The sequence below is a fragment of the Gorilla gorilla genome, chromosome 13 (genome assembly GCF_029281585.2).
Source record: "Gorilla gorilla gorilla isolate KB3781 chromosome 13, NHGRI_mGorGor1-v2.1_pri, whole genome shotgun sequence".
Classification (NCBI taxonomy): domain Eukaryota; kingdom Metazoa; phylum Chordata; class Mammalia; order Primates; family Hominidae; genus Gorilla; species Gorilla gorilla.
In genome coordinates, this window is record NC_073237.2 from 26,671,099 (window position 1) to 26,693,585 (window position 22,487).

Sequence of the window (22,487 nt, forward strand, 5' to 3'; positions counted from 1 at the left end):
CTTAAATTTGTTCATTCATTCACAAATGTTCCCTAAACATCCCTTAAGGAGCTTACTTCAGTGAAGGAGACAGAAACGTAAAAAGTGAATAAAATATATATGAGACTGATAAACTTAGTGTAAGAGTATAAATATATGTAAACGGATGAACTAATTATTATAAGTATAATAGGGTTGGGCACAGTAGCTCCTGTCTGTAATCCCAGCACTTTGGAAGGCTAAGGCAGGAAGATGGCTTAAGTCCAGGAGTTCGAGACCAGCCTGGAAAACCTAATGAAACCTTGTCTCTACAACAAAAGAAAAAGTAAAAAGTGGCCAGGCACAGTGGCTTATGCCTGTAATCCCAGCTCTTTGGGAGGCCAAGGTGGGCAGATCATTTGAGGTCAGGAGTTTGAGATCAGCCTGGCCAACATGATGAAACCTCGTCTCCACTGAAAATATAAAAATTAGCCAGACTGGGCACAGTGGCTCATGCCTGTAATCCCAGCACTTTGGGAGGCCGAGGCGGGTGGATCATGAGGTCAAGAGTTCAAGACCAGCCTGATCAACATGGTGAAACCTCGTCTCTACTAAAAATACAAAAATTAGCCGGGCATGGTGGCAGGCATCTGTAATCCCAGCTACTCAGCAGGCTGAGGCAGGAGAATCGCTTGAACCTGGGAGGAGGAGGTTGCAGTGAGCCAAGATCGTGCTACTGCACTCCAGCCTGGGTGACACAGCAAGACTCCGTCTCAAAAAAAAAAAAAAAAAAATTAACCAGGCATGGAGGCGGCTCTCATGGAGGCAGCTAGCATGAGGCTAGGGAGCGCCGAGCCACACGTCATGCCCTGCGCTACCCAGACTAGTGAACAATACAGTCAGGATGGCTAAAGGTGACCCCAAGAAACCAAACGGCAAGATGTCTGCTTATGCCTTCTCTGTGCAGACATGCTGCAGTGGGATAATTAAGGAATCAGAAAGACTGAGGGGTTGAGGAGGAATTATTTAATTATTTAGGTGCACCGACCCAGTCGGATTAACATCCAAAGGACTGAGCCATGAACAAAGAGTCAAGCTACCTTTTAAGCATTTTGTGGGGCGGGGGGAGATCTGTGCAGGGGGAAGCATATTACAGAAGCAAGAAACAAAGACAGTTATTTAATTAAGACATGCATTACATCATTTCTTACTTTCCAAGGAACAACATGTTTTGCGACTTGAGATTATCTGCCTAGTGACCTTGCAGCTACACGGCTAGAGAAACAGAGTCTTCACAATGCCTGGGAAAGGGAGAGATAAGGCTCACTAGCCACAGAAAAACAGGCAGTCAATTTTTAAAGGACTTCAGCTTTTTTTCTTTCTCAGGGAGAATTGGGTTTTCTTACACACAACTCAGTTTTTGCTTACACATTCTTTAATTTCTTTTTTTTTTCTTTTGAGACGGAGTTTCGCTCTTGTTGCCCAGGCTGGAGTGCAAAGGTGCGATCTCGGCTCACAGCAACCTCCGCCTCCCAGGTTCAAGCCATTCTCCTGCCTCGGCTTCTGGAGTGGCGGGGATTACAGGCATGCACCACCACGTCTGGCTAATTTTTTGTATTTTTAGTAGAGACAGGGTTTCTCTATGTTGGTCAGGCTGGTCTTGAACTCCGGACCTCAGGTGATCCGCCCGCCTTGGCCTCCCAAATTACTGGGATTTACAGGCGTGAGCCACTGCGCCCGGCCTCTTTAATTTCTTTTAATTCCTGTTCCAATGCAGAGAAGAACATAAGAAGAAAAACCCAGAAGTCCCTGTCAATTTTGCAGAATTTTCCAAGAAATGCTCTGGGAGGTGGAAGACAATGTCCAGGAAAGAGAAATTTAAATTTGGTGAAATGGCAAAGGCGGATGAAGTGTGCTATGATCGGGAAATGAAGGATTATGGACCAGCTAAGGGAGGCAAGAAGAAGAAGGATCCTAATGCCCCCAAAAGGCCACCGTCTGGATTCTTCCTGTTCTGTTCAGAATTCCGCCCCAAGATCAAATCCACAAACCCCGGCATCTCTATTGGAGACGTGGCAAAAAAGTTGGGTGAGATGTGGAATAACTTAAATGACAGTGAAAAGCAGCCTTACGTCACTAAGGCAGCAAAGCTAAAGGAGAAGTATGAGAAGGATGTTGTTGACTGTAAGTTGAAAGGAGAGTTTTATGGCGCAAAGCGTCCTGCTAAAGTTGCCCGGAAAAAGGTGGAAGAGGAAGAGGAAGAAGAGGAGGAGGAAGAAGAGAAGGAGGAGGAGGAGGAGGATGAATAAAGAAACTGTTTATCTGTCTCCTTGTGAATACTTAGAGGAGGGGAGCGCCGTAACTGACACATCTCTTATTTAATGTCTGTTGCCCTCATTAGGTTTAATTACAAAATTTGATCACGATCGTATTGTAGTCTCTCAAAGTGCTCTAGAGATTGTCAGTGGTTTACATGAAGTGGCCATGGGTGTCTGGAGCACCCTGAAACTGCACCAAAGTTGTACATATTTCCAAACATGTTTAAAATGAAAAGGCACTCTCGTGTTCTCCTCACTCTGTGCACTTTGCCGTTGGTGTGACAAGGCATTTAAAGATGTTTCTGGCATTTTCTTTTTATTTGTAAGGTGGTGTTAACTATATGGTTATTGGCCAGAAATCCTGAGTTATCAACTGTATATCTCTATAGTTTGTAAAAAGAACAAAACAACCGAGACAAACTCTTGATGCTCCTTGCTCGGCGTTGAGGCTGTGGGGAAGATGCCTTTTGGAGGGGCTGTAGCTCAGGGCGTGCACTGTGAGGCTGGACCTGTTGACTATGCAGTGGGCATCCATTTAGCTTCAGGTCGTCTTGTTTCTGTATATAGTGACATAGCATTCTGCTGCCATCTTAGTTGTGGACAAAGTGGGGTCAGCTGGCATGAGAAGTTGTTTTTTTTGTTTGTTTTTTTTTTTTTTTTGAGTAAAGTGGGGTAGTTTTTAAACAAACTGTAGAACTCTTCATTGTCAGCAAAGTGAAGAGCCACTGCATCAATGAAAGTTCAAGAACCTCCTGTACTTAAACACGATTTGCAACATTTTTTTTTTGTATGTTTAGAATGCTGAAATGTTTTTGAAGTTAAATAAACAGTATTACATTTAAAAAAAGAAAAAGCCAGGCATGGTGGTGGGTGTCTGTAATCCCAGCTACTCGGGAGGCTGAGGTGGGAGGATTGCTTCAGCCCAGGAAATCGAGGCTGTAGTGAGCCAAGATCATGCCACTGTACTGCAGCCTGGGTGATAGAATGAGACCCTGTCTCAAAAACAAGCAAGCAAACAAACAAAAACTCTGAAAGAAGCACTAGCAAAGAATTATGAGAGCATCTGAAAGGAATAATAATAACTCTTTTTTTTTTTTGAGACGGAGTTTTGCTGTTGTTGCCCAGGCTGGAGTTGCAATGGCGCGATCTTGGCTCACCGCAACCTCAGCCTCCCGGGTTCAAGCGATTCTCCTGCCTCAGCCTCCTGAGTAGCTGGGATTACAGGCATGTGCCACCACTCCTGGTTAATTTTTTGTATTTTTAGTAGAGGCAGGGTTTCTCCATGTTGGCCAGGCTGGTCTTGAACTCCCGACCTCAGGTAATCCACCCGCCTAGGCCTCCCAAAGTTCTGGGATTACAGGCGTGAGCCACCATGCCCGGCCACAATAATAACTAACTTTTATTAGGCACTCACTATGTTCTAGGCATCTTCTAAATGCTTTACATGTATTAATTTATTTAATTGTCACAAAAACCCTATGATGTGAGTGGGTAGCACTCTTTTTAGAAAACTCAGGCACAGAGTGGTTTAATATTGAAGAGGGGGAAAAATAACTTTTTTTTCTGCCCTTCATAGTTCTTAGACAGGATGGACCTCTGTAACACAGGACACATAACAAGAGAAAAACAGGCCGGACACAGTGGCTCACACCTGTAATCCCAGTACTTTGGAAGGCCTAGGCGGGAGGATTGCTTGAGCTCAGAAGTTTGAGACCAGCCTTGGCAACATGGCTGAGATGCTGCTGTCTCTACAAAAAATACAAAATAAAATTAACTGGGCAGTGGCAGGTGACTTAGCCTTAGCTACTTGGGAGGCTGAGGTAATAGGATCACCTGAGCCCAGGAGGTTGAGGCTGCAGTGAGCTGAGATTGTGCCGCTACACTCCAGCCTGGGCAACAGAGCAAGATCCTGTCTCGAAACAAAACAAAACAAAACTCCAGAAGTTTAACAACATGTATACCTCCTATGTATCCATAGGAGATAAACAGAGAAAGGAGTAAACCTCAAAGAGGTGGCTTTGAATTCAGGGTTCAATACCATCATTTGCTGGGCAGAGAAAGAAGGCTGTGGAGAAGGCTGATAATGAGGGAGCCACCAGGAAAAGCAGAGTAAACAAGACTGAGGTTTGCTGCGCAGATTTAAGCCAGAGCCATCTCTACTGATGAGTTCCTAGTGATTTACAATCATCCTGCTTTCCTGGTACAGAAAGGAAGACAACCCTTACAAATGGAGACTTCCGGCCAGGCGTGGTGGCTCATGCCTGTAATCCCAGCAATTTGGGAGGCCAAGGCGGGTGGATCACCTGAGGTCACTAGTTCGAGACCAGCCTGGTCAACATGGCAAAACCCCATTTCTGCTAAAAACACAAAAATTAGCTGGGTGTGGTGTCATGCACCTATAGTCCCAGCTACTCAGGAGGCCGAGGCAGGAGATTGCTTGAACCCGGGAGGTGGAGATTGCTATGAGCTGAGATCACGCCACTGCACTCCAGCCTGGTGACAGAGAAAGACTCTGTCTCAAAAAAAAAAAAAACCAAAAAAAACAAATGGAGACTTCCTTTATGGATTAAATTTCCCTTACAAAAGGGTAATTTCTACTGTTTTCAGAGCTTCTCCTGTATCTGTAGCTTCTCAAAATCATCAGCTCAAAATAGTCCTTATGCTAAGGAGGCATATTTTGTGCTGGCATATGCTGGTCTCCTACAATAACTCGCCAAAGATCACAAAACTAATAAGCGAATCCGGGCAGTCTGGCCCCACACCTGTGTCCTGCGTCATCTCACTGGAGATCTTTACAGGACAAGGCAAGTCACTTGGTAACTTCTAACTAGAGGGATCAAGGAAGACTTCATGGAAGAGGCAGCATTTGAATGAAGCCCTGAAAGTAAAGTAAAAGAGCATTCCAAGTTGGGAGCGTAGATACAGAGATGCAAAAAGAAACGTTTGGGGGTAAGCATTTGGCCTGGCACAAGAAGGTGGAAGATATTGAGGGGGAACTTGGACTCTCTGCTAAGTGTCTACACACTGTTGTGAAGGTATTGAGAAGTCAAAGATTTTTTCTGAGCCCTTTTTTCTAGCCCTTTAATACAAAATAGCTAACACCTACGCCAGGCATGGTGGCTCAAGCCTGTAATCCCAGCACTTTCAGAGACCAAGGCTGGAGGATTGTTTGAAGCCAGGAGTTCAAGACCACCCTTGCCAACATAATGAGACCCGCATCTATACAGATATAAAAAAAATCAGGGCCGGGCGTGGTGCTCGCGCCTGTAATCCCAGCACTTTGGGAGGCCAAGGTGGGCGGATCACAAGGTCAGAAGTTCGAGACCAGCCTGCCTAATATGGTGATACCCTGTCTCTACTAAAAATACAAAAATTAGCCGGGCGTGGTGGCAGGCGCCTGTAGTCCCAGCTACTTGGGAGGCCAAGGCAGGAGAATCACTTGAACCCGGGAGGCAGAGGTTGTAGTGAGCAGAGCTCACACCACTACACTCCAGCCTGGTGACAGAGCGAGACTCCGTCTAAAAAAAAAAAAACACTAACGTCTAATATGGGGTGGTGGTAGAGGAGAAAAATTTCTGATATCTATTCTAGAAGTGCAACTTCATTGAAAACACAAGACATAAGAACACTCAAAAAAATGATAGACAAGGTTAAAAATGTGATACAAGAGATGTTTCAAGGTTGTGCATGGCCAGGCGTGGTGGCTCACACCTGTAATCCCAGCACTTTGAGAGGCCGAGGCAGGTGGATCACGAGGTCAGGGGTTCGAGACCAGCCTGACCAACATGGTGAAACCCTGTCTCTACTAAAAATACAAAAATTAGCTGGGCATGGTGGCAGGTGCCTATAATCCCAGCTACTCAGGAGGCTGAGGCAGGAGAATTGCTTGAACCCAGGAGGCGGAGGTTGCAGTGAGCCAAGATTGTGCCACTGCACTCCAGCCTGGGCGACAGAGCGAGACTGTGTCTCAAAAAAAAAAAAAAAAAAAAAAAAAAAAAGGTTGTATGTGATTAATTGTTTAACAAACCACATGGTTTTGTAAATTTAAGGTCATATTAATTGTTTCTTTGGTTTGAATAGAGGGTTTGCAAGTAGAAGAAGAGTCTGGAAAAGGCTTTGGGCAGTTGAGACAGGTTTTGGAAGGAAGCTGTTATGGTTTGAATGTGTCCTCCAAAACTCATGTGTTGGAAACTTAATCCCCAATGCAACAGTGTTAGGAGGTGGGGCCTAATAAGGTGATTAGGTCATAAGCATTCTGCTCTCGTGAATGGATTAATGTCATTTTTGAGGGAGTGGGTTAGTTATCTCTAGAGTGGGCTGTTTTAAAAGTGAGTTTGGCCTCCTTTTGCTCACTTGCCCTCGCTCTCTCTTGCTCTTTTGGCTTCCGCCATGGGATGATTCAGCAAGAAGGCCCTTGTCAGATGCTGACACTTTGATATTGAACTTCCAGACTCCAGAACTGTGAGAAATAAATTGATTTTCTTCATAAACTTCCCAGTCTGTGGTATCGTGTTATAGCAACACAGAACAGATTAAGACAGAGGCCATAAATAATGGATGGCAAGCCCTATTGCCAAATGTGGGAATAAAACGGTTAATGCTGAAACTGACTGCCCAAGAACCCTCTCCTTACCTTCATAACGCCCCAGGGAGAGGAGAATCCCAGTAATGAGTGACTGGAAATAATAAACTGGCTCTGACAGGAGCCTAGGTGTCCAGATGTAGGCAGCTCCAGGCTGACTTTGTGGTTCCACAATCCAGAGTGGGAAAATTCCAAGGCTTCCTCCTAGACCACATCCTAAATGCGTAAGAATTGCCAGAGAAAATTATCCAAGATATGGAAATGGGCAAAGGAGATTACTAGGTTTCCTTTCAATGGAATTGTTACTACTGCCTATTGGAATTTCTGGAATTTTTGGATTTTATAGGGTTGTGCAATTTAACTGATTTCTTATTGACTAGGTTATTTTATAATTTTGTAGGAAATGAAGTAAAATTGTAAAAAAAATCTGATGGTAAGGCAAATTCTTTTTTTTTTTTTTTTTTTTTTTTGAGACGGAGTCTCGCTCTGTCACCTAGGCTGGAATGCAGTGGCACGATCTCTGCTCACTGCGAGCTCCGCCTCCCGGGTTCACGCCATTCTCCTGCCTCAGCCTCCCGAGTAGCTGGGACTACAGGCGCCTGCCAGCACGCCCGGCTAATTTCTTTTTTGTATTTTTAGTAGAGACGGGGTTTCACCGTTTTAGCCAGGATGGTCTCGATCTCATGACCTCGTGATCCGCTGGCCTCAGCCTCCCAAAATGCTGGGATTACAGGCGTGAGCCACCACGCCTGGCTTGGTAAGGCAAATTCTTATCCATAGCAATGCAAATAAATTTTGTCTGATAAAGATACAATTGATTTCTCCTCTGCAGAAGAGAGAACACCAAACATTACATTTTATTGCACTGTAGGATATTAACCAGTTTTGCATCTATTTGCAAAACCATTTTATCTTTTCTCTTTGCCTCTCTGTTCCTCAAATTCCCTTTGAAATAATCTTAACATCTTACCAGTGCCCTCATTAATTGAATTGAATAAAATATTTGACCTGTGTTCATTGTATATTTGCACAAAACTATGTTTTTGAATTTTTTTTTTTTTTTTTTTTTTTTGAGACAGGGTCTTACTCTGTCACCCAGGCTGGAATGCAGTGGCACAATCTTGGCTCACTGCAGCCTCAACTTCCCAGGCTTAAGCAATCCTCCCACCTCAGCCTCCCTGGTAGCTGGGACTACAGGCTCATGCCACCACATCTGGCTAATTTCTTGTATGTTTTGTAGAGATGAGATTTCACTATGTTGCCCAGGCTGGTCTCGAACTCCTGGCCTTAAGAGATCAGCCCGCCTCAGCCTCCCAAAGTGCTGGGATTAAAGGTGTGAGCCGTGGTGGCTCATGCCTGTAATCCCAGCACTTTGGGAGGCTGAGTCGGGCAGATCACAAGGTCAGGAGATTGAGACCATCCTGGCTAACACGGTGAAACCCTGTCTCTACTAAAAATAGAAAAATTAGCTGGGCGTGATGGCAGGCTCCTGTAGTCCCAGCTACTTAGGAGGCTGAGGCGGGAGAATGGCGTGAACCCGGGAGGTGGAGCTTGCAGTGAGCCAAGATCATTCCACTGCACTCCAACCTGGGTGACAGAGCCAGATTCCATATCAAAAAACAAACAAACAAACAAAAAAGGTGTGAGCCACTGCGACTGGCCCTTGTTTTTACATCTTAAAATATTATACTTTACATTGTTAATTCCTGCAGGTTTTCCAGTATCTAGGCTAATTAGAAGAAAGTAAATGCCACAATTTTCACAAATGGACCAAAAGCAGTTTCCAGAAACTCTATCTGCAGTGCTTGTTGGCAACTCTGATAATTGTAATGGAGTTTTAAACAGACATTTTATGAGAATTAGAAAAGAGGGGGAAAAGCATTTACTAGGAACTGTATATTGCCAATTACTGTGCTAAATACACAGACATTATCTCATTTATTCCTCAGAAAATCTTTGAGATCTTTGTCCTAATTTTGCAGGAATAAGCAGGAAATATTTGAGTAAGTATGGTAACACCCAACTGCAGATCAAGTCACATAAGTGGAAAATTACAATAATGGTTCATGAACGCTGGTGGTTAAAAGGGCATATCATAAAAAGGGTGGACAATTCAGTAAACATGTGAATGAAAGGACAACCAGCAAGATTAAAGTCATAAACAAGAAAAACTGGTGCCAGTGCTTGGGCGGGTGCTCTTAATTACATAGGCACAGCTTGAAGGCGTCTTTGTTTCTTTAGACCTCAGTTAGCAACAGATCTTCCCTCACACACCCACCTTCCACCCTCTGCTTCCCTTCCTGAGCAAGAGAGGGAATTTAGCATTCACTTCAGTGCCTGCCTTCCTACGTCAAGACCTATGTACATACCAGGCAAAATGAACTCTTTAAGAATAAAAGAAAAAAAACCTATGTACTGTGATTCTCAAAAGGATTTGTACTCCATGGCCAGAAGGCAGCAAGAGTGACTAGAAGCTGATAGAACTGAGGTAGCCTCTTAGAAACAGAAAGAGAGTACGTCCCTCCACTGTATCTGTGATACTATCTAAAACACAAGATCTAGCCAGGAGTGGTGGCTCACACCTGCAATCCCAGCACTTTGGGAGGCCAAGGCAGGCAGATCACTTGAGGTCAGGAGTTCGAGACCACACTGGCCAACATGGTGAAGCCCTGTCTCTATTAAAAATACAAAAATTAGCCAGGCATGGTGACACACACCTGTAATCCCAGCTACTTGGGAGGCTGAGACAGGAGCATCACTTGAACCTGGGAGGTAGAGGTTACAGTGAGCTGAGATTGCACCACTGCACTCCAGCCTGGGTGAGAGAGTGAGGCTCTGTCTTAAAAAATAATAATAAATAAATAAGATCTGATGCAAAATGGAATAATGCTAACTTTTTCATTTCTTGAGACGGATCTGGCTCTGTTGTTCAGACTGGAGTGCGGTAGTGTGATCACAGCTCACTGAAACCTCAACCTCCTGGACTAAAGCAATTCTCCCACCTCAGCCTCCTGAATAGCTGGGACCACAGGTATGTGCCACCACACCTGGCTAATTTTTTATTTTTTGTAGAGATGGGGGTCTCACTATGTTGCTCAGGCTGGTCTTGAACTCCTGGCCTCAAGTGATCCTCCTGCCTTGGCCTCCTAAAGTGCTGAGATTAAAGGTGTGAGATGCCATGCTCAGCCAGCATAATGCTAATACTTAAAAGATTGGTTGTTATATTTTTCTCTATTTTTGCCTCTATACTTGATATATTTTATGAAAAATAAGTTTATTGACAAGAAAAAGAAAATCTGGAGGAAAAAATATTTAAATTATTTAATTATTTGTCTTGATTTTGAACCCCCACCCCATAACAGAAGAGAGATGGGAAGGTAGCAAGGTCCCGACTGCTTTTTTTTTTTTTCTTTTTTTGAGACAGGGTCTCACTTTGTCACCCAGGCTGGAGTGCAGGGGCACAATCTCAGCTTACTGCAGCCTTGGCCTCCTGGGTTCAAGGGATCCTCCTGCCTCACCCCACCAAGTAGTTGAGACCTGGGGCACCACCACACCCGGCTAATTTCTGTTTGTTTTTGTAGAGAAGGGATTTCACCTAAGCTGGTTTCAAACTCCTGGACTCAAGCGATTCTCCTGCCCTGGCCTCCTAAAGTGCTGGGATTATAGGTATGAGCCACCACACCCAGCCTCCAGCTGCTTTTCTTTTCTTTTCTTTGTATTTTTTGTTTTGTTTTGTTTTTGAGATGGAATCTTGCTCTGTTGCCCCAGACTGGAGTGCAGTGGTGCAATCTTGGCTCACTGCAACCTCTGCCTCTGGGGTTCAAGTGATTCTCCTGCCTTGGCCTCCCAAGTTTAGCTGGGATTACAGGTATGCGCCACCATGCCTGACTAATTTTTTTGTATTTTTAGTAGAGACGTGGTTTCACCATGTTGGCCAGGCTGGTTTCAAACTCCTGACCTCAAGTGACCCACCCTCCTCGGCCTCCCAAAGTGCTGGGATTACAGGCATGAACCACCATGCCCAGCCTCCAGCTGCTCTTAATTTTTGTTTGTTTGAGACAGAGTCTCGCTCTTGTCACCCAGGCTAGAGTGCAATGGTAGGATCTCGGCTCACTGCAACCTCTGCCTCCTGGGTTCAAGCAATTCTCCTGCCTCAGCCTCCCAAGTAGCTGGGATTACAGGTACCCACCACCACACCCGGCTAATTTTTGTATCTTTAGTAGAGATGGGGTTTCGCCATGTTGGCCAGACTGGTCTTGAACTCCTGACCTCAAGTGATACGCCTGCCTCGGCCTCCCAAAGTGCTGGGATTACAAGCATGAGCCACTATGCCCGGTCACCAGCTGCTCTTAACCACCCCTCAGGGACCTTGTGCTGCTCTTGCTTCTCCAGTCATGGGCTCCACCTACCAGCATCCGGCCTCCCTGGTCAGCATCCCTTTTTGTCTTCTACTTGACGGATGTCTTCTTCTCTTGGAAATTTTAGGACAGTTCATGGAAATCCTACATATACAAGATTTGCTGGCTTCAGCCACAAAGTTTCTTCAGGCCTGATTTCCTCCTCCAGCTCCCCAGTCCTGACTTCAGTTCTCACTCTACCCCTGCCACCTGTATCTTCTACTTCTCCTGTGTTTGCACGTTTTATTTTATATTCTCATAAACAGATTCCTCATCCATACACATACTGCCCAGACCAGTGCCTAATGGTTCTACAATTTATCAAAGAATACCTGCGGTTACCAAATCAGACCCTGGGGATGCCCGCATGGTTTCCCCAAGCAGCCAACTTGTTTCTGTTGTCACACTGCATTCCGGCAGGGCTGCACAGGTCATTTGAAGGAATCTGGGCCTCCAGCAGCACTTGAGGGTGGCTCTGGGAAAGCACCCTTCACTCTGCAGGGCACCTGCTTCCTGAACAGGAAAGCCGGGGGCTTTCTGAGGCTGCAGTCACAACCTGCTGGTGTGTTTTTTGTTTGTTGTTTTTCGAAATGGGGTCTTGCTTTGGTGCAGTGGTGCAATCATAGCTCACTGCAGCCTCGACCTCCCAGGCTCAAACAATCTTCCCACCTCAGCCTCCCAAGTAGCTGGGACTACAGGCATGCACCACCAAGCCTGGCTGATTTTTGTATTTTTTGTAGAGAAGGGGTTTCAAACTCCTGGCCTCAAGTGATCCTCCTGCATTGCCCTCCCAAAGTGCTGGGATTACAGGCATGAGCCACTGCGCCCGGCCCTGCTGATGTTGAACAGGTTTTGCCACTGCCTGGTACCATACTCGTGATGAGGGTGGCTGTTTTAGGGGAGCCCTGAATCAGCAGAGGGGACCAGTGCCTGCGCACAGAAGTCTTAGGGCACGTCCCAGCCCTTTCTTTTCCCTCAGCATCTCCTGAGGAGCCTGTAGTCACTCTGACACTGTCACAGTGCCTCTGGAGCCCCTCCTTTCCCTAAGTCCCATCCACAACTCCTTGGGACAAATGGTTTTGCATCACTCTCACCTGGCCCAGGTCTCCTTCTTGTCCATAGGGCTGTTATGACAGCCTTTGACGGACACCTCTCTGAGACCAGGTGCCATGCTTGACCTTTTCCTGAGCAGCTGATTTGCTTCCTGTCAATGGAAAGCAACGCAGCTGGTCTGGTATGTCTCATTCTTGATAAATCTCTTCATTCTTTTGAACCCGCTGGCTCCAGGGATCACACTTCTTTCTGAAAACCTGAGTTGTTCCCATTGAACTTGCCAGCGGCCTTGTCAGGAGGTTTCTCTGTTTCAATTTTTAGTTCTCGGCTCCGTGAGGGATGAGACTGGAACATGATGCTGCAGCCCTGCTCTCTCCTCAGTGAAGGCTGAAGGTGTGTGGCATGGAAGGTGAGAAGGTGGCACAGACGGGGTCGCTCCACGAGAGGAGGAGTGCAAGGAGAGAGGAGAGGCGGCCAGAGGGCTCAGACCTCCAGGACCCTCAGGGGAGGGGGCACGAAGATGAGCCAGGAAAAACCTTGAGAAGGAACAGCGCAAGGCCGGCTGAGGCCAGAGCCAAAGAGAGGGTCATCGGCCGCAGAGGTGGGTGACGGTCCTGAGCGCTCACTGCTGACTGTTAGGCGCCGCTGAGGGTATTGCACTCTCACCATTCAATGCCATGAAAGGGAGGGAGGAGGCAGCACTGACCTGCAGAGGGCAGGAGGGCAGAAAGAACTGGTTTGGGCTGGTTGTTTTTGTTTTTGCCATGGAGGAACATGTTGGTCCACAGAGGGGAAGCCTCGGGAAGAAAGGAAAACTGAACATGCAAAAGGCGAAGGAAATAATTGACCGAGCCAAGTCCCCCTTTAAGGAGGAGCATGCAAAGGTGGGAAGTCATTGTGTTAATTGAAGCAGAGGGTGATACCCCAGGGTGCACAGTCTGATCAAGTCTGATAAAGGTGGACAGAAGCTCCCAGCTTAGCCTAAAGGTGGCATCTCCTCAACTCCCATCCCCCAGTCTGAATCTTGGGATCTTAGCAGTGCATGGGCCTGGAGACCAAAGCAATGTTAGGAGAAGGATGAAGGCCTGTAGGGAAAATAAAAAGTGTGAGCATGGCTGGCTTGCCCTGAGCCAATTGACTCATGGGGGTGCCTGGAAAGAGGACATGAAGGAAGAGAAAGAAAGAGAATACACACACACACACACACACACATACACGCTTGCCAAACCCACAGGGCAGGCTTTAGTCCATTTTTCCTGCAGTCACCTATAAGGGAGAATGAGATGAGAAAGCGAACACAAGAAGCCAGGCCCTAACATAGATCCCTCCATGCCTTCTGACTTCCCTCCCGCCCACTGCATGGAGGCAAATGAAGAGTAGAGGAAAGCTTCCAGCGCCAGGCCTGGGATTGAGTGCACCCGACTTGGGTCCTCGGTAAATACACCATAGAACTTCCTAAGTCATCGCTCTTCCCAGTCATGGGAGCAACTGGGGTCTGGGATCAGCACAAGTGCTCAAGAGCTTAGAACTGTGCCAGGCTGTTCTAACATAAAAAGGCACCCTCCATAGCTGCTGAATGCATGACTACTTGAATGTATTCATTATAATGTATATTTGTTACATATTTTTGAGACGGAATGTCTTCCTGTCACCCAGGCTAGAGTGCAGTGACATGATCTTGGCTCACTCCAACCTCCACCTCCCGGGTTCAAACGTTTCTCCTGCCTCAGCCTCCTGAGTAGCTGGGATTACAGGCACCTGCCACCATGCATGGCTGATTTTTGTATTTTTAGTAGAGACAGGGTTTCACCATGTTGGCCAGGCTGGCCTTGAACTCCTGACCTCAGGTGATCCACCCGCCTCAGCTTGTTAGAAATGGAGAATTCCAGGCTTACTGTATCAGAATCTGCACTTGAACAAGACCATATACACATTCAGGTGAGAAAAGCATTTCTCTAGGTTAAATATTGGTAGAGTGGGTTGAATGGTGGCTGGGCTTTATCTAATCAGTTGAAGGCCTCAATAGAACAACCCCCTATATTAGTCAGGGTTTTCTATAGAAACAGAATCTATAAACTTAGTTTAAGGAATTGGGTCACACAATTGTGGGAGCTCGATGAATTCAAAATCTGATGGGGGAGACCCAGGAAGGAGCTGCGGTTCAAGTCCAAAGGCAGTTAGGCTAGAGACCCAGGAAAAGCCAATATTGCAGATGAGGTCCAAAGCCATATGCTGGCAGAATTCCCTTTTGCTTGGGGGAGGTCAGCCTTTTGTTTGATTCAGGCCTTCAACTGATTAGATAGAGCCCACTCACATTATGGAGGGCAATTCACTTTACTCAAGGTCCATCAATCTAAAGGCAAATCTCACCCCAAAACACCCTCACAGAAACATCCAGAACAATGTTTGACCAAATATCTGGGTATCATGGCCCAGGTAATCTGACATAAAAAATTAACCATCACAGAAATCCCTGGAACCTGTGTTATCTTATCTGAAAAAAGAGTCTTTGAAGATGTTAGAAAGGATCTTGAAATGAGATTATCCTGGATTCTCCAAGAAAGCCCCCAACTTAATGACAAGTGTCCTTATAAAAGACACACAGGGCCGGGTGTGGTGGTTCACACCTGTAATCCCAGCACTTTGGGAGGCCGAGGCGGGTGGATCACCTGAGGTCAGGAGTTTGAGACCAGCCTGGCCAACATGGTGAAACCCCATCTCTACTAAAAAAATACAAAAATTAGCTGGGTGTGGTGATGGGAGCCTGTAATCCCAGCTACTCAGGAGGCTGAGGCAGGAGAATTGCTCGAGCCTGGGAGGCGGAGGTTGCAGTGAGCTGAGATCGGGCCTCTGCACTCCAGCTTGGGTGACAAGAGTGAAATTCCATCTAAAAAAAAAAAAAAAAAGACACACAGGCTGCCATGGTGGCTCACACTGGATCGCTGGAGGCTAGGAGTTCAAGGCCAGCCTGGGCAACATAACAAGACCCCCATCTCTATTTTATAAAAAGAGAGAGAGAGAGAAAGAAAGGAGAGACATATCAAAGAGATGAAGGCTGTGTGAAGGTGGAGAAGAGATTGGGGTAATGTGGCCACAAACCAAGGAAGCCAAGGAATGCCTCCAGCCACCAGAAACTGGAAGAGGCAAAGAAGAATCCTCCCCAAGAGCCTCCAGAGGGAGCATGGCCTGCCAACACCTTGATTTTGGACTTCTGGCCTCCAGAACTGTGAGAGAATGAATGTCTACTGTTTCAAGACACCAGTTCATGGCAATTGGCTATGGGAGCCACAGGAAGCTAATACGACTGGGAAATGGCAAGAAGCTTGTCTACCTGACTTCTCTGCAGGGCGGTGGGTCCACACCACGCACTTGCACACATACTAGGAGGGAGGCCAGAGGCAGTCCTCGCTTCCTCAGGGACCCCTTCCTGCTGGTCTCCTCCCACCTCCTGCCCGGGTTCTGCTCTGCCACAGTAGCTCAGCTCTGTGTCCCCACCGCTAGCCGGCATCTCCTCCCTGCTCTGCACCACAGTCCTGTGTGCTTCACTCTGCAGACCCCAGGCTCCAAATATGTCATCTTTATTCTCTCTCTCAGATCTAGGAGGCCTTCATCCCTCACCTCAGCCCTGGGCCCACCTGCTGCCACTGTCTCTCAAGTCACAAGCATTTATTGTGCATCTACTAGGAGTTGGGCACTTGAAGTGCTGGGGGCCCCTAGAAGTTCCTGCCCTTCAGAAGTTCACTGTCTGCTCAGTAATTTTCCATCGTCTCACCTCTCTGAAAACATCGCCTCTGGCCATTGATTTCCAGGAATCTGCGTAGTGCCTGCACCTCCTCCCCCTCACAGGATGCAAGGATACCTGTGTGTGGGATATTAGAGCTGAAATGTAACTGCAGAGTCTCTTTCAAAGGTGCACAGTTTCATTTGTTGGTCGTCACTGTGGAAAAAACCATATGCCAAATGAAAGTAAAGCAAGGGGCTGGGCGTGGTGGCTCATGTCTGTAATCCCAGCACTTTGGGGGTCCGAGGTGGGTCGATCACTTGAGGTCAGGAGTTTGAGATCAGCCTGGCCAACATGGTAAAACCCCATCTCTACTAAAAACACAAAAATTAGCCAGGCATGGTGGTGTGCCCCTGTAGTCCCAGCTGCTCAGGAGGCTGAGGCAGGAGAATTGCTTGAACCCAGGAGGTGGAGGTTGCAGTGAGCCAAGATTGAGCTACTGCACTCCAGCCTGGGCAACAGAGTGAGACTCTGTCTCAGAAAAAAAAAAAAAAAAAAAAGAAAAGAAAGTAAAGCACGGGCTGAATTTGACATAAATAATGACAAACTATTATTTCATTAAAGCCACAGACCTAAGGCCTAGTCTTATTTGTATAAGAAAAGATAAGGAACAATGATGTTACATTTTCTAATCTAGAGTAGCTAAAAGTTTACATAAATGTTAACCCAGTACTAGAAAATGTGAGGATAGGTCTGATTCCATATCTTGCATCTTAAAAAAGTCATACTGTAAAATCCACTTCAATAATCAAGATGCTTAATCAGTATAGATTTGTGTGTATTTATCCCTGTGTTATGCTCTGTGAGTCCAAGAATAGCTCATTCTATTGTGCTTTGCTTTATCACACCTTGCAGATACTGCACGTTTTACAAATGGAAGGTTTATGGCAACCCTGCCTGGAGCAAGGCTATCGGTGCCATTTTTCCAACAGCATGTGCTCACTTCACGTCTGTGTCACATTTTCATCATTCTTACAGCATTTCAAACTTTTTCATTATTATAATTATGACTGTGATTATTATTTCGAGACAGGGTCTCGCTCTGTTGCCCAGGCTGGAGTGCCGTGGTGCGACCACTGTAGCCTCAACCTCCTGGGCTCAAACAATCCTCCCACCTCAGCCCTTTGAGTAGCTGGGACTACAGACACATGCCAGTAGCTTTTTAAATTTTTTTGTAGAGACAGGGTCTCATTATGTTGCCCAGGCTGGTCTTGAGCTCCTGGACTCAAGTGATCCTCCAGCCTCAGCCTCCCGAAGTGCTGGGTTTACAGGCATGATCAGTGACCTTTGATGTCACTATTCTAATTGTTTTGAGGTGCCACAAATCGCACCCATATAAGACAGCAAACTTAATCAATAAGTGTGCATGCTCCGATTGCTCAACTGACCAACCGGCTATTTCCCCATCTCTCTCCCCTCTTCCGTGGGCCTCCCTATTCCCTGAGACACAATAACATTGAAGTTAAGCCAACTAATAATCCTACAATAGCCTCTAAGTGTTCAAGTGAAAGGAAGAGTCGCACGTCTCTCACTTTAAATCAAAAGCTACAAATGATTAAGCTTAGTGAGGAAGGCATGTTAAAAGCTGAGATCGGCCAAAAGCTACGCCTCTTGTGCCAGTAAGTCAAGTTGTGAATGCAAGGGAAAAGTTGTTGAAGGATGTTGAAAGTGTCACTCCAGTGAACATACAAATGATAAGAAAGCAAAACATCCTTATTGCTGATACGGGGACAGTTTGAGTAGTCTGGATAGAAGATCAAACCAGCCACAACATTCCCTTTAGCCAAAGCCTAATCCAGACCAAGGCCATAACTCTTAATTCTGTGGAGGCTGAGAGAGATGAGGTTATCTATAGAAGAAAACTTGGAAGCTAACAGAGGCTGGTTCATCAGATTGAAGGAAAGAAGCCAGCTCTATAACATAAAAGTGCAAGGTGAAGCAGCAAGTGCTGATGTAGAAGCTGCAGCAAGTTATCCAGAAGATCTGGCTAAGATCACTGATGAAGGCGGCTGCGCTAAACAACAGATTTTCAATGTAGATAAAACAAACAGCTTTCTCTTGGATGAAGAGGCCATGTAGGACCCTCATAGCTAGAGAGGAGAAGTCAATGCCTGGCTTCAAACTTTAAAGAACAGGCTGGCTCTCTTATTAGGAGCTAATGCAGCTGGTGGCTTTAAGTTGAAGTCAGTGCTCATTTGCCACTCTAAAAATTCTAGGACCTTTAAGAGTTATGCTAAAGTTGGCCAGGCATGGTGGCTCACGCCTGTAATCCCAGCATTTTGGGAGGCCAAGGGGGGTGGATCACCTGAGGTCAGGAGTTTGAGACCAGCCCGGCCAACATGGCAAAACCTCATCTCTACTAAAAATACAAAAATTAGCCAGGCGTGGTGGTGCATGCCTGTGATCCCAGCTACTCAGGAGGCTGAGACAGGAGTATCACTCGAACCCAGGAGGCACCCGGGAGGCGGAGGTTGCTGTAAGCTGGGATCACACCACTACACTCCAGCCTAGGCAACACAGCGAGACTCTGTCTCAAAAAAAAAAATTACGCTAAAGCTACTCTTCTTGTGCTGTATAAATGGAATAGCAAAGCCTGGATGGCAGCATATCCGGTAATTAGCATGGTTTACTGAATATTTTAAGCCCACTATTGAGATTTACTGCTCAGAAAAAAAAAAAAAAAAGATTCCTTTCAGAAAATTACCACTCATTGACAGTTCACCTGGTCACCCAAGGGCTCTGATGAAGATGTGCAAGGAGATGAGTGTTGTTTTCATGCCTGCTAACACAACATCCAGTCCATAGCCCATGGATCAAAGAGTAATTTTGACTTTCAAGTCCTATTACTTAAGAAATACATTGGCCGGGCACGGGGGCTCACGCCTGCAATCCCAGCACTTTCGGAGGCTGAGGTGGGCGGATCACGAGGTCAAGAGATCGAGACCATCCTGGCTAACACGGTGAAACACTGTCTCTACTAAAAATACAAAAATTAGCTGGGCATGGTGGCACACGCCTGTAGTCCCAGATACTTGGGAGGCTGAGGCAGGAGAATCGCTTGAACCTGGGAGGCGGAGGTTGCAGTGAGCCAAGATTGCGCTACTGTACTCCAGCCTGGTGACAGAGCAAGACTCCATCTCAAAAAAAAAAAAAGAAAGAAAGAAAGCAATACATTTTGTTGGGCCATAGCTGCCATTGATCTTGATTCCTCTAATGGATCTGGGCAAAGTAAATTGAAAGACTTTGGAAAGAATTAATCATTCTAGATGCCATTAAGAACATTCATGATTCATGGGAGAAGGTCAAAATATCCACATTAACAGGATTTGGGAGAAGTTGATTCCAACGCTCATAGTTGACTTTAGGGGGCTCAAGACTTCTGTGGAGGAAGTAACTGCAGATGTGGTAGAAACAGCAAGAGAAGTACAGTTAGAAGTGGAGCCTGAAGATGTGACTGAATTGCTGCCATCTCACAATCAAACTTGAATGAAGGAGGTGTTGTTTCTTCTGAATGAGCCAAGAACGTCTTTTCTTGATGTGGATTCTACTCCTGATGAAGACGCTGTGGACATTGTTGAAATGACAAGAGAGGATTTAGAATATTACATAACGCAGTTCATAAAGCAGTGGCATGGTTTGATAGGATTGATTCCAGTATTGAAGGAAGATCTACTGTGGGTAAATGCTATCAAATAGTATCTCATGCTACAGAGAAATCTTTGGTGAAAGAGTCAATCGATGTAGCAAACTTCTTCATTGTTTTATTTCAGGAAATTGCCACAGGCATCCCGATCTTCAGCAGCCAACACCCTGATCAGTCACCAGCCACAACACCGAGGCAAGACCCTCCAGCAGCAAAAAGATGACTCAATGAAGGCTCAGGTGATCATTAGCATTTTTCAGTAATAAAGTATTTTACAAGACCAGTGCTCTAACCCATTAGCTATGGAGCCGTAATAAAGTACTTTAAAATTCCAGCGGGCACGGTGGCTCACGCCTGTAATCCCAGCACTTTGGGAGGCTGAGGAGGGTGGATCACCAGAGGTCAACAGTTCGAGACCAGCCTGGCCAACATGGAGAAACCCCGTCTCTACTAAAAATACAAAAATTAGCCGGGTGTGGTAGCGGGGGCCTGTAATCCCAGCTATTCAGGAGGCTGGGGCAGGAGAATCGCTTGAACTCATGAGACAGAGGTTGCAGTGAGCCGAGATCATGCTACTGTACTCCAGCCTGGGTGACTCTGTCTCAAAATAAATAAATAAATAAATAAGGTATATATGTTGTGCTGGGTGCAATGGTGGATGCCTGTAATCCTAGCACTTTGGGAGGTCAAGGCAGGTGGACTGCTTGAGCCCAGGAGTTTGAGACCAGCCTGAGCAACATAGTGAGACCCCATCTCTAAAAAAATACAAAAAATTAGCTGGGTGTGGTGACTCATGCCTGTACTCCCAGCTACTCAGGAGGCTGAGGTGGGAGGTTCGCTTGAGCCCTGAAGGCAGAGGTTGCAGTGAGCCGAGATTGTGCCACTGCACTCCAGCCTGGGCAACAGAGTGAGCCCTGTCATTAAGAAAAAAAAAAAAAAAAAACGGCCGGGCACAGTGGCTCATGCCTGTAATCCCAGCACTTTGGGAGGCCGAGATGGCGGATCACGAGGTCAGGAGATTGAGACCACCCTGATGAACACGGTGAAACCCCATCTCTACTAAAAATACAAAACATTAGCCGGGCGTGGCAAGCGCCTGTAGTCCCAGCTACTCGGGAGGCTGAGGAAGGAGAATGGCATGAACCCGGGAGGCGGAGCTTGCAGTGAGCCGAGATCGCGCCACTGCACTCCATGCAGCCTGGGCGACAAAGCGAGACTCCGTCTCAACAACAACAACAACAACAACAACAACATCAAGGCTGAACTGACCTTTAGCACCAAAGAGACCACTCTGTCTCTCCTCTCTCAGGTTTAACTTTCTCATAAAAATCTTACCCCCAGCCCATTTTAACTTAACTCACAATATATGCCTGGCACTGTGCAAGACTCTGGAAATGTGAAGAGGAACAAAATAGCTATGGCTGACCCCTAGTCGGCCACAGTTTATAGTCTACCAGAAATAGTTACCAAAGTATGGTCTGGGGACCTCGGAGGAGGGAGGGAGAGTCTTGGAGCCCTTTTGGGGCTGTGTGTGAAGCCCAAACTACATTCCTGTATTCATAATAATATAGCCAGTTCTCATTCTTCATGGTAGTTATGTTCTATAAAGTTGCTGTGAATGCTGAATAAGTGAATACTGAATTATTACTCTTAAGGGAAATACAGGGTTAGGTTCCTAAAGCCTCTGGTCATTTTTGTCAACCAACCAATATGTAACTTTGTTTTCTGTGTATTTCTATTTAAAGATACCTTAACATGAGAGGATGGTGGCATGTATGCCATCTCCCATTCACGTTCCTACTTCCCTGGAAGGCTGAGATGATTTCTTATGCCTTCCAGGTTCTGATGAGATTAGGGCTTTATGCTGTGGCCCCCTCAGAATAGAGCTGCAGAATACTAAAGCCCTTAGCTGCAGCTAAGAATGAGCTTCTCGAAAGGGCATCCCATGGCTTGCCTTGCAGTTATCTGACCCCTCTTGTTTTGGTGTTGTCCTTTTGGTGAGTGGGACAAAGACCATAGGAGCTGGCACCTTGAGCCACTCTTCCTTTTGCTGTTTACGTAAGTGCCAAACAGTCTGATCTAAAAGTAGCCTGTTGTACCTTTCCGGTTCAACCAGGCAGGCCTTGTCCTTGTCCTCGTGTGTGCTCAACAAATAGGAAAGACCGAGAGGCAGGTATTAGATCAGCATATTGCCTAGGCATTCTGCTCATTACTAGCCCATCTGACCCCTACATCTGCAGCCTGAAACCCAGTGATGAGAAAATTCTCCATGTTACAACCCTCATAAATGGCATTAACCTCTTCTAGAAGAAGATGGATTGCAAATGATTTTTAGATGTTCTTGTGGATAATACTTGCAGTATCTACACATTTAACGTTTGTTCATATTACCATCATTGCAGAACACGGGTAAAAAAGCTGCGAGTTGGAGAAGGAGTCTTTGCTTCTCCAAAGGAGACTTCTCTCCTCTTTTGCTCTCTCAGGAAAGAGGGGACTCTAAAGTAGTTCACTTACGGGTGGACCATGCAACATGGCTAAAAATGAGGCCTGCCCAGAGACCAAGGCTTGTCACAACTTCCTCTGTCATTCTGTGAAACTTAGTCTTAAACAGATCAGGGTTTTGCCTGGCTAAAAACTGTATTCTCTGCTTTATCTGAAGTGAAATGTATTTCTCCTGTTCCGGCCAGTGACCAATCCAACCATCTTATCCTGGAAAAAATAAATAAATTGTAAGCATCCTCAAGATGCATTCACT

The 22,487-nt window shown here is 46.1% G+C and overlaps 2 protein-coding genes across 4 annotated transcripts in view; one reads left to right on the plus strand and one right to left on the minus strand.

The window, feature by feature from the left end:
• The first annotated feature begins 862 nt into the window (after positions 1-862).
• Positions 863-2,306, plus strand: LOC115935782 (high mobility group protein B3-like). The gene is made up of 2 exons (XM_031014246.2): positions 863-935; positions 1,738-2,306. The coding sequence occupies exons 1-2, from the start codon at positions 863-865 to the stop codon at positions 2,265-2,267; spliced, it is 603 nt and encodes a 200-aa protein (XP_030870106.1). The 3' UTR covers positions 2,268-2,306.
• CLTA (clathrin light chain A) overlaps positions 970-22,487 on the minus strand; it is a 112,327-nt gene continuing 90,809 nt past the window's right edge. Inside the window, exons 6-7 of one of the 3 annotated variants that reach the window (XR_008668631.2) lie at positions 6,910-7,074; positions 970-1,721 (exon numbers count right to left, since the gene is read on the minus strand). The gene's annotated coding sequence lies outside the window, so the exon portion shown is untranslated. Of the gene's footprint in view, positions 1,722-6,909; positions 7,075-10,240; positions 13,015-19,386; positions 19,652-22,487 lie in introns of those variants that run through there. The other 2 variants (XM_063696257.1, XM_055351574.2) reach the window with 2 other exon arrangements.